This window comes from Eucalyptus grandis, chromosome 8 (assembly GCF_016545825.1).
Source record: "Eucalyptus grandis isolate ANBG69807.140 chromosome 8, ASM1654582v1, whole genome shotgun sequence".
Classification (NCBI taxonomy): Eukaryota; Viridiplantae; Streptophyta; class Magnoliopsida; order Myrtales; family Myrtaceae; genus Eucalyptus; species Eucalyptus grandis.
The window spans coordinates 6,541,803-6,554,037 of record NC_052619.1 but is presented as its reverse complement, the minus strand read 5'-3'; the positions used below and the strand labels follow the sequence as shown (position 1 = coordinate 6,554,037).

The 12,235-nt window shown below is 38.1% G+C and overlaps 2 protein-coding genes across 2 annotated transcripts; one reads left to right on the top strand and one right to left on the bottom strand.

Annotated features, from left to right (window-relative positions):
• The first annotated feature begins 1,964 nt into the window (after positions 1 to 1,964).
• Positions 1,965 to 3,655, top strand: LOC104456096 (glutathione transferase GST 23). The gene is made up of 2 exons (XM_010070822.3): positions 1,965 to 2,361; positions 3,147 to 3,655. Exons 1-2 carry the CDS (start codon positions 2,044 to 2,046, stop codon positions 3,507 to 3,509), a joined length of 681 nt encoding a protein of 226 aa, XP_010069124.2. The 5' UTR covers positions 1,965 to 2,043; the 3' UTR covers positions 3,510 to 3,655.
• Positions 3,656 to 4,994: 1,339 nt separating this feature from the next.
• LOC120286931 (13S globulin basic chain-like) lies at positions 4,995 to 9,088 on the bottom strand (the record flags this gene model as incomplete). The annotated part of the gene is made up of 3 exons (XM_039299541.1): positions 4,995 to 5,390; positions 5,785 to 5,953; positions 9,078 to 9,088. Coding segments are annotated over 3 exons (576 nt in total), but the record flags the coding sequence as incomplete, so codon positions are not given.
• Between the last annotated feature and the right edge of the window lie 3,147 nt (positions 9,089 to 12,235).

Below are 12,235 nucleotides of genomic sequence, written 5' to 3'. Positions count from 1 at the left end.
TGTCTATAGAAGGTAAGGTAGAGGGTTGAAGATTGCAACAAAATGAAAATTTAAGGGTAATATATAAAAGCTGAAGGTTCAGGTACAATTCTATATTGCCCCAAAAGTTCAATAAAGTTATGTGTTATTTTGGGTGCATTTAGGACACGAATGATAATTATCTTATTCCATAAAGAGATTCTTTTATTTCTATTCCCCGGATGAGTCTCTGAGTAAAAATCCGTATTTGACAATGGCATTAATTTTTGTTCTTTGAATAGAAAATCTTTTGATAACCATACAAAATTTCTCCTTTTTAGGTGAAGGCTGGCGATGGCGACTGGTGGCTGAAGACTAGAGGCGATGACCGATAGTGATGGATGGTGAGTAGTGATAGTGGACGATGGGCGGCAGTAGGTGGGCACTCGACTAATAGCGAGGACGAGTGATAAGAAGAGTTTTTATTTTTCAATTCTATTCCAAATATAAAGTAGTAGAAAATTTTTTCTTCTCATTATTATTCCAAACTTATTTCATGACTAAAAATTTGTTCCAGAAATACAAAAATGTAATTGTGTCATCAAATGAATATTTATTCCAAACCTATTCTCGGGAACAGAAAAATAATTCTAGCTATTAATAGAATAGTTATCATGTATGCTCTTAGAATCTAACAGTCATTGTGTTATCAAATGGATATTTATTTCAAACTTATTCCTGGAAATAGAAAAATAATTCTGACCAAAAATAAAATGATTATCATACGTGTTATTAGAATCCAACACTCATTGACAACAGTGGGGAGAAAATGTTTTATATGATACTTTACGAATTAGTGAGAACGCCTTATAACCGACCGATCACCATTATTAACATGCTTGAATCTCATTTTATTTGATATTACATGTATATACCTTTCATTTTTTATTGGTGAATTACACGACACATTGATCCGTTCTCGACTGAGAAGAGGATAAAAGTGAAACATGTTATTCGTCACATAAATACCTTCTCGACTGAGAAGAGGGTAAAAATCAAACGTATCGAGTACTTTCCATTTAGTAGAAAATGTCATTTACTTATTAGTGCAGTTGCGTGCTGTAATGAAGAAGTGTTGGTGCCTGGTGGGCCTACTAAGTGGCGGCTATGCTAGATGTGCAAAATCGACGGTCCGTTGGGCTCGCCAAACTCCAACGTCACCGTCAAACTCAATTGTCACTTGGTCTCCTAGGTTGAATTTTTCACATTTCATAAAGAACTTTACAGCTGTTGAATATGGATGAAATACATTTTGGCATGCATTGGGGTATGTAAGTCAAATGCACTTCAGCTTTGAGATCATATAGATTTCACGGGCGACTCACTAATATTAAAAGTTCAGATATATTGGATTCATATGTATTTGAATCATTTAAGTATTTTTTATCAATCAAACATTATGTTATTAATGATTTAAAAGTTAAAGGTAACATATTCTTTTTGCAAGTAAATTAATACGATGTATGATATTAGTAACTTTTTATGAAAGAAACTTTTTTTAATTTAATTATATTCTTAGCATTTTAGATATATGTATAATCTCCGAAAGGTGCGCCCTAGAGAACAAGGCCCATATTTTTAAAGAAAGCAAATATAAGATATGACACCCAAAAGAAATTGAATTTGACTCTCATTATATTTGTGTTGAACCAACAAAATGGTTAAGATTTGTTTAATGCATGATCCAACAGCCACTAATTCCTGAAATAGTCGCTCGATTCATTGTTCTTCCTAACACATAGCTTGATTAGAAAGAAAGGTTATGTTTTGCTCTAATCTTATCTCTAATTAGTGGATTTTAAGTATAGACATTAACCACGTTTAATTTCGATTAAGTTTGCACGTGGGCAGCGTCCTTTGACTTGTAACTCCGTATCGTAGAAAAACATTGCCGCGACGAGAAAAGTGCCCACAGAAAAACCAGTCTCGGGTCTCTCAAACGGATTTAATCTCTCTCTCTCTCTCTCTCCCCAACACTCGACAAGCAGCTCGCAGAAAAACCAGTCTTTCTCCTGAGGCGCTCGAATGGCGAATCCAAAGGAAGTAGAGCTCTTGGGGCTCTGGGTCAGCCCCTTCGTGCGGAGGGTGGAGTGGGCATTGAAGCTCAAGGGCATAGCCTACGACTACATCGAGGAAGACATCCTCAACAAGAGCGCTCTGCTTCTGCGGCTCAACCCTGTTCACCAGAAAGTCCCTGTCCTCGTCCATGCAGGCAGAGTGGTCTGCGAGTCTTTCCTCATCCTTGAGTACATCGACGAGACATGGAAGCAGATCCCTCTGCTCCCACGAGATCCTTATGACAGAGCCATGGCTCGATTCTGGGCTTCAGTCGCAGAAGGCCAGGTAAATTTGCTTTTTCTCCTTTTGGGTCCTCTTTTTCGTTCTTCGAGGAAGACAATAGGAGTGGGGTCTCGATTTTCTTGATAGATCGTGTGAAAGTTGTGTAGTTTGGCTGGGAAATTTGCTGGTCGACTTGATCATCGGGCATTTCTCTTTCGCCTGAATGAAGCCCAGGGTCAGAAACTGCACCTGTTCCTTTCTCCACGCGGAGAATAGCTTGCTTGCTCTTGTTTTCCTCATGAGTTGAGCTTTGAAATTGTATTTAAGATTCAACAGTTAAAGTATGGATCGTAATAGTGTGGTTTATGAGTTACTCTGTTCCTGTGTATAACTTCGCTCTGTCTTAGATTGTTCTTCCTTGCGCAAACTGACACTTGAAAATCCCATTGTCCACGAGTGAGATTGCAAATGGATACCATTGCCTTCTCTGTGAGTTTAACAGGACATTGCATTTGGATTCAGTATGCTAAACAATGGAAGAAGAGGCCAAAAGGATCCGCTATTTCTAAGGCAAATTAGTTCCACTTTCCAAACGGTTTTTACCAGAGTATTCTAGGGAAAATCTTGGGGGCCTGGTCTGGCACTGAGGACCGAAACATTTGACCCGTTTTGCGAACTGTTGATTCAACTGTGCTTCTCGAAAGCACCCGATGCAAAATGTGCTCATAGTTCAGATGTGAATCAAAATTTTGTAACTTCTTAACTTTTAGTTGAGCCTGCCTCCAGCTCTTGCATAAGAAATTTATACCTCAACGATCCAATACAATTCTTTGGTCTTGATCCTGCAGCTTTTGGCAAATGCTTGGGTTGCTTCGTGCTCTGAGGGAGAGGAACAGGAAAGTGCCATAAAACTAGCCACCGAAGCTTTGGGACACATTGAGGGAGTGATCAAGGGCAAGGCCTTCTTCGGAGGTGAAGGAATTGGGTACTTGGACCTTGCAATCGGTTGGGTCGCTTACTGGCTGCCCATTTGGGACGAGGTCGGTTTGATGAAGATCTTCGACCCGACAATGTTCCCAGCCACCGTGGCGTGGACTGGCAGGTTCATCGAGCACCCTGTTATCAAGGAAAACTTGCCGCCGAGGGACAAGACGGTGGTCTATTGTCGCCAGAAGCGCAGCCAAATGTTGGCTTCCAAGAGTCATGCCTAAGCCAAGATAGTTATAAGCGAAGGTTCGGTTCTGGTTCATATATAGCATAAAGTGATAGCTGAACAATGAGCAAATAATGGTAATGTGCTGGATGGAACCAAATATTTCTATATATACAACTTAATGGAATGGGCTGCATATTTTTCTTTTCATCTAATATGGTTTTTTGGCATGAGAACAATGTGAATGTGGCGAGCATCAATTAATTTTGAGATCATTAAATTATTTACCTTTCTTATCAATGTTTTAAATTTGTCAATTATTGTATAAAATTTCCGACCTTTTATTTAAGCGACATATCACTTTCTTCCGTCTCGGACACCAACTCTCAAATGAGTTTCTCATTACCGATGTTTGTGTACTTTTCAAAATTGATCAAACTTACTATTGAATTACCATTTTTATTTATCTTATTTGCTGAAATTTAAATTCACTAATTATATTAGAAATTATTAAGCTCAAATAGAATGATTATCAATTTTTCTCCCACTAAGTTATTAAATAAATGTGTTATTAACTCCTATTTGAATCAGTTATCAATGTTCCTTTGTTTTGTTTAAATGTATTAACTTCTCTGTTCTAACAAGAAAAACAAACTTCTCTATCTGTTATCAACTTTTATCTATTTTACATTTACCAACTATCCTTTATTTGTATAACTTACAAACTTTCTTTGATTAATTTATCACTTAATTTTGAGTTACTAAATCCCATTCGAGTTTTTTTTACCAATATTTATTTATTTTAAGTAAATTTTTTTACCTTGCTCACCAATTTTAAAATTTATCAAATTTTTTGAAATTACCAACCTTAATTGAAATTTTAAAAAATCAAAAGTCAATAACTCAATAAAATAATTGATAGATTTGAAAAAAAAATCAGTATAATCCAAGACTAGACGATAATTAGTTTGATAAAAATTGATAAACCACTCTAATTTAGAGTATCTTTGTTATCAACCCCAAAAATTTAAAAGCGTTGATAAGTTACATAAATAAAATTTGATCAATTCATGCTAAAAATGGCAGTTGCACTCTCTCTCATGTAACTTACCAATTGAAAAAAATATATATATCAGTTATATTTCTTAGCAATAATTTTCGATACTTACTAGCACAGGCACCAGAAAACATTCGTATATTTTGACATGAAAAACAATAGAATTCTACGCAGATTACTTAACAACATCAAAAATCCCTCATTTTTTAATCCAACTGACGTCTGAAGTAAGACATCTAAGATAAGATTTGTTCAGAAGGGTAAAGGTACGCGTTATTGCTTAACTCATAGGTTAAACTTGCATACATATTTATCCTGCATTTACACAAAAGCATAATCGATACGCGATAGCATCATAAACCATACTAAGCTTAAGCTTCCAGTCACTTAGGGATCCCTAGTCCCTCTCGTCCGAGGAGATACGCATTATTTCACATTTCATGCTACTTGCCTCAAGCTTGCTTTAGTACACTCACTACCACAGCCTCAATCCTCCATCCCTCTTTGTGATGACCTAGACCCCGGGCTCAACACCGCAAACTCCTCTCTCGAGTACTTTAACCTCCGGGCCTCCTCCCTCGAGACGTCATATGAGTTCATCACCACCTGCTCCGGTAGGCTCCGGATCACCGATAGCCGCCCTGCCAGCGAGCTAACCATCGCGTTATCGTTGGTCCGGAAGGAGACGTACTCAAACCCCTCTGAGCCCACCTTCTTCACCACCGCAAAGTTCTGGGGCACCACCAGGAGCTGGCCCTCCTGGAGCTGCCCGTCGAAGACTGTATTCGCTGAGTCATCGACAATCTGGATCCTGCCGCTGCCCCGGGTGACGTAGATCACACCGTGGCAGTTCATGTGGTAATGTGGCGCCAGAATGGCCTCCTGCAAATTATTAGCTAGTGAGCAAAAATGTTAATATGAATATCACCATGAGGGAATATAATGAGCACCACACGTGAATAACTTTCCTCTAATTCATTGAGACTCAAATGTCAAACTACATATGATTCTTCTAATTCTCATTATTAGGGTTGGTCACTGCGTCCCATCCAATCTTCAATTTATTAAGACTCGAAAACACCTTATTAGCGACTCAGGAAACAGAGTCGACAATTCTCTGTGAACCTGACACATGAATGCGTGTGTTTGATGAGTTCTAGTGAGCAATTTGATCAGTAAATTTTGTTGAACAGTTCAAATCTGCAATACACGAAACAGATTCGTTAAATAACATTTGCTAGTAGTATATGTTCGAAAGTCTTTCTTGAAACCTTACCCTGTAGAGAACAGCCCTCGTAGCGCTGAGTCCAATGAAGCTGAGAATAGGAAGACTGAAGCTGTTGAGCGTGGTGAACCGCCCTCCGCGAGGATTGTAGACGTCAGCCTTCTCAGGTTTGTTTATGTTCTCTCTCAGCCTCATGGTGCACAGCGTCTCCTCCAAGTTGCTAAGTTGCCATCCTTTTTCTGATCTTGGCTTGAGCTGACATAAAAGCTTTGATTTGTCTCTTTCCTTCTTCGTTATAGTTCAAATTTGAAAATGAAAAAAAAAAAAAAAAAAACCAGTTGAAACTTGGAACCGACCCTGAAACCTGTGACAAGGTAGGTTCCAGGTTTTTGGTTCTGACAGGTAGGTTCCAGGTTTCAAGAAATGAGAAACATGTACTTGATGGTAGACTTTAGATTCCAGACGGAATCGAACCGAAATTGGGAACCGCTCACCCCTAGTATCCGAGCATGTCGAACACGTCGACACATGTTGGACACAACATGGAAGCCCCTGCAACGTGTTTATGCTTCATAGGTGTTAATAGCTCCATTTAATTTTGTGGAGAATGAGAAGAAAATGTGAGTTCTTAAATATAAGTGAGATTTCCTGAAAAAGAATGGATAGGAAAATACACTTTCCCCCTGTAAAGTCAGGCGCATTGCACATGTTTACGCTAAAATATAATAGAGGGATTGCTCTATAAAAATGAAAGTTTGGGACAATATGTAATAGTTGAAGGTTCATGTACGACCCCATATTACCCCAAAAGTTCAAGGAAGTTTTTGAAGTTTTGTGTTTTTTTGGGTACATTTAGAATCTGACACTCATTGATGATGATAGGGATAAAATATTTCACGTGACAGATACTTCACGTCTTAGTGAGAATGCTATGTAAGAATACTCATGATAACCATTATATTTCTATTGTAGAACTATTTTTTTTATTCCAGAAACAAGTTTGAAACAAAAATTTGTTTGGTAACACATTTTCATTTTTCTATTTCCGAAATGAATTTTAGTTTATAAATAAGTTTGGAACTAATTGATAAGTAAAAAATTCCACTTCTCTATTATTTAATAAAAATGAGAAATAAAAACTCTTCTCATCACACGTCCTCTGTACTAATTGATTGCCCGCCCGCCTGCCGTTGCCAACTGCTTCAATGTCCACTGCTCGCCATTGGTTGCCATCCGCCCTAGTTGCCGTCTACCATCATTTGGGAGGACATAATTTTGTGTAATTATCAAATGAATTTCTATTTTAAGAACAAAAATTTCATGTCGTTATCTAATATATATTTTTACCAAGAAACTCATCTAGCGTGCTTGAATCTCATTCTACTTTATGTTAAGTGTATATGCATCTCATTTTAAATGGGAAAATTACCTAAAAAGTCATAAATCTATTGTAATTATGTCAATTCAATCCAAAACTTATTTTCTTGACCAATTGAGTCCTAAACCTTTTACAATTATTCTTAATTAGTCCATTCAGCCAAAATTGGCAGGCCGGCGTTGACGTGGCAGCTAGCCGACGTCGACAAGCTTTTTTAATAATATTTTATTAATTTTTTATATATTTTTTCCTCTCTTTTTTTTTCCCCCTTTTCCCCCTCCTCCCTCCTCCCTCCTCCTCCCTTTGGCTCCGGCGATGGCTAGGCTGGCTGGTCGTCGGACTAAAGTGATCCGGTGGGCTCGACTCGGCTCGCTAGTCGGCGGGCTCGACGGGCTTGCCTCGAGAGATAGCAGGGCAAGCCCTCGCCGGATCTAGCAAGGGCTCGCTGTTGGAGAAATCTTCGTGAAGTGTTTTGAAGTTGACAAAACGTTTCCATCAGTCTAGTCGAAGGTCTGCGGACTACGTTAGTTAAAGTCTCGAAGACTTCCGGACAGCCGACTCAAGACTCAAAGTCTATCCTCATTGACAGTCTCTAATCCATTGAAGAAAGGTTATCCGAACTGGATGTTTTGTTCAGGATTTAACCTTATCATCGGAGAAGATCTCGTGGTTGGAGAAGACGTATAAGAATCCTTTGATTGATCAAGATTGATTCAATGACTGAAGATTCGATGATTGTCTAAATATTATTGGAAGGTTCTACTTATGGAAACCGAGATCCCGATTGTATGGGCGAACAGGGATTGATGGGCTATCAACACGTTCCTTTAATAGCTCGAACAATCTTCCTAATTGATTCCGTCCAACGGGTAGATTGGAGGAATTCCTTTGGTAAGTGCCAACGGGTATGGTGGCATAAAGGAGTATATAAGGAAGACGTTCTTAGTTGTTCGAGGTGTGCGCGATAGAAAAATTCCAAAGTCTGAAGCTCCTATTTGTTTAGATAAATCCTTTGAGCGAATACTTGTATACAAAAGAGAGTCTATATTTGTGAGAGACCTTGAGGAGGTGTGGTAAAACATCTACACTTTGTGGAATCAAGGCAAAGCTGTGCTGTAACTTCTCTTTTGATCATAGTGAAATCCAGCCGGTGGGCTGTCAGTGCGGAAGAGTGGACGTAGGCTTGGAATAAGCCGAACCACTATAAATCCTGTGTTCAATTTTCTCTTCCTCACTCTCTCTACCTCAATCGTATTTCATTTTGTTAATTAAGAGAGAATTTACTTTCTATCATATGTTAAGAATCGCTTCCGTATATCGATAAATTGTTTAGGCACCTATTCACCCCCTCTAGGTACTCATACTAGCAATATCAATTGGTATCAGAGCCTGTGTACTTACTTTATTTGAAGTGTTTTACTTCATAGTAAAAGATCCATGGCTAGTATGCTAGCACCAGGGCTGATGGAAGGGCAAAGCAATACCAGACCACCCTACTTTGATGGAAAGGATTACAACATCGGAAGAACAAGATGAAAGCTTTCCTACGATCAAAGGATCCTCTGGAATGGGATGTTGTAGAAAAGGAATTACTCCTACCACTTTGCATCGGTCTCGAAAGAGGAAAAGAAACTGAAGAAACCAGCGGAAAATCTCAGGAAGAAATAATCAAGAGACAAACACTCGATACAAAAGCAATTTACTCCTTATATTGTGCTTTATCACCAACTGAATATAATAGAATATCTTCTTGTGGTACAGCAAAAGAAGTTTGGGACAAATTGCATATCATCTATGAAGGAACAGATCGAGTGAAGGAAACAAGAATCAACATTCTTCTCGGTTAATATGAAGCCTTCAGAATGAAACCGGGAGAATCAATATCGACATGTTTAGTCGTTTTACGGATATTGTGAATGGTCTTGAAAATCAAGGTCAACCAACTTCTGATCCCATGAAGGTAAACAATCTACTGCGTGGACTCTCCAGGGATTGGAATCACATAAAGACTTCAATAAGAGAGACGCAGAGAATCATGCCACTATCTGTCAACGAGCTGATTGGAACTCTTCAGTCCTATGAAGTGGAAATGATCAATGAAGATGAAGATCCAAAAGGTAAGAAATCCATTGCATTAAAATCAAATGATGATTACGATGATACAGATTACTGAAGATGATATGGACGATGAGGAGCTTGCTCTCATGATAAGAAGATTCAAAAACTAAATAGAAAAGGAAGAAGGTTCAACTCAAAGAAACAAAGCTTTCAAAGACAGCGAGACCAAGTCTCGTTGATGATGAGGAACCAAATAAAGATATAGTCCGCTTTGAATGCAAGAAAAGGGACACATCGTACCCACTGTCCTCTTACGAAGAAGAAGAGAGGAAAAGCTGAAAAATTTCGAAAAGCTCTTAAAGCCGAAACCACAGGTGATACTAAGTGTGAAGAAGGTGATAATGAATATGCCAATCTATGTCTGATGGCACAATCAGACTCAGACTCTCAGGATCAGACTCAGACAGTGAATTTGAGGCAAGTGATTTTAAAATTCCTGTCAAAGTTTCTTAATATATTGATGAACTATGCTTTAGTCTTAAGACTTCTCTCAAAAGAATTTCCGAACTGAAAAAGAAAACTCAGCTCTAAAACAAAAGGAAAATGTTTTAGCGAAAGAGTTAAAAGTCTAGACTTATCTGTTTCCAATCTTAAAGAAAATGAAGATAATCTTTTAAAAGAAAATGCTTTTTTAAAAACAGACTTATCAAATATATCAAAGAAATTTTCTATAGGGTCTGAAAAACTTGAGAAAATTCTTTCAAAGCACAAAGACCTTACTTCAATAAGTCTGGTCTAGGTATGACAAGAAACAATCCCCTTGATTGATTTTCCTAAAGTAAAAGAAAGAATTAAGAAAAGGCTTTCGAGTGAGGTTTACAAAAATCACTTCAAGAAAGTTTTTGTAAAACTGTAGATAGAAATGCTCTCGGATGTTCTAAGTGCAACAGTCCGGATCACTTTGAAAAAGAGTGTCCTATGGTATGGAAACCTGTTAAGAAAGTATGGGCTAATACTTGTTTATCTTACTAACACCAAAGGACCCAAGAAAATTTGGGTACCAAAGAAAGCTTGAGACTTTATTTTAAATGCGGGTCTCCGTCAAGAAACAGGTAAAGTGGTATCTTGATAGCGAATGCTCAAGACACATGACAGAGACTCAAATTGCTTTATAAAGATTGCTCAAGTAAATGGTGGAAAAGTTTCATTTGGAGGAAACAGCAAAGGAAGTATTGTGGGATTTGGAACCGTGAAAATTGGAACTCTCACAATAAGTAATGTTTCCTTAGTGGAAGGACTCAATTACAATCTTCTCGGCATTAGTCAATTGTGTGATACTGGTTTCAAGATCTTCTTTCAAGAAGGAACATGTTACGGAATCGGTAAAGACTCTACTCGATCTTTCATGGGTCGAAGACATGGAAATATCTATCTTACGGATGTGAAACCAAATGAATCGCAATGCCTTATCTCAATTCAAGACGAAGCAAGCTTATGGCACAAAAGCTTGGTCATGTCAACATGAAGCAATTAGCCAAAATCTCTTCAAAACAGCTTGTTCGAGGACTACCCAGATTGCCATACCAAAAGACTGATTCATGCACTCCATGTATTCTGGGAAAGCAGGTAAGAAATTCTTTTAAGCCAATTAATTATGTCTCTACTAATCATGTACTACAATTGCTGCATATGGATCTCTTCGGACCAACCAGAACTCAAAGTATTGGGGGTAAGAAGTATTGCCTAGTAATTGTTGATGATTACTCCCGTTTTACTTGGGTATATTTCCTTGCAAGTAAGTCCGAAACCTTTTCGTATTTTGAAAAATTTGCTAAAAAGGTTCAAAATGAAAAAGGATGTGTTATCTCTAGTATAAGAACAGATCATGGAGGTGAATTTGAAAATCAAGATTTTACAAAATTCTGTGATAAATCTGGCTGTAAGCATGTGTTTTCCTCTCCATATACTCCTCAGCAAAATGGAGTTGTGGAAAGAAAGAACAGATTTCTTCAAGAAATGGCTAGAACTCTTTTAATTGAAAGTAAAATTTCTTCTCGATTTTGGGCTGAAGCTGTTTCAACAGCATGCTATATCATCAATAGAGTATTCTTAAGATCCATTCTTTAGAAAACCCTTTATGAGTTATTCAAAGAAAAGAAGCCTATTGTTTCATACTTTCATGTATTTGGTTGCAAATGTTTTATACTGAAAAATGCAAAAGATCGAGTTGGTAAGTTTGAAGAAAGATCGGATGAAGGTATCTTCCTTGGATATTCTACATCAAGCAAAGCCTTCAGAGTCTATAACAAGAAGAGCCGATCTGTGGAGGAGTCAATGAATGTCAAATTTCAAGACTCAACACAAGATGAATCAAGTCGAGACTCATCAAGAAGAGTCCGAACCTCCAGTCTTCCAAAGCTTACAACTCAAGAAGCATCTCGGACTGGAAAACCAGAATAAGGATGTTCGTGAAGATTCAATCAAAGAGAGAGATCATCAATTAGACAAATCAACGAGTAACTGGAAGCATAAGTCCAGTCATCCCAAAGATCTTATAATCGGCGAAATGAATGAAGGAATTCGCACCAGATCCAAAAGGTGAGAAGAGTCTAGTCTTTGTGGCACTCGTTTCTGAAATTGAACCAAAGAGCATAGAAGAAGCTTTATCTCGATGAAAGCTGGATTTAAGCTATGCAAGAAGAGCTCGAGTGGTTCGGCATAAATGATGTCCGGGAATTGACATCCAAACCAAAGGTAAAACATTATCGGAGCTAAATGGGTTTTCGAAACAAGATGAACGAGAAAGGAAAAGTCGTACGAAATAAAGCAAGACTCGTGGCCAAGGGATATACGCAAGAAGAAGGAATAGACTATGATGAGACTTACGCTCCAAAGGCAAGGTTAGAAGCTATTCGACTATTACTTGCGTTTGCTTGTTATAAGAATTTCAGGTTATTCCAAATGGACGTCAAAAGCGCCTTCCTAAATGGATTTATCCATGAGGAAGTTTATGTGGAACAACTACCAGGGTTTGAAGACCCAAAGAAGCCAAACTCGGTCTTGGTC

Coding starts and splice junctions, on each gene's coding strand:
- LOC104456096 (XM_010070822.3), top strand. CDS start 2,044: ATGGCGAATCCAAAGGAAGTAGAGCTCTTGGGGCTCTGGGTCAGCCCC. Junction 2,362..3,146: donor CTTCAGTCGCAGAAGGCCAG/GTAAATTTGCTT, acceptor TTGATCCTGCAG/CTTTTGGCAAATGCTTGGGT.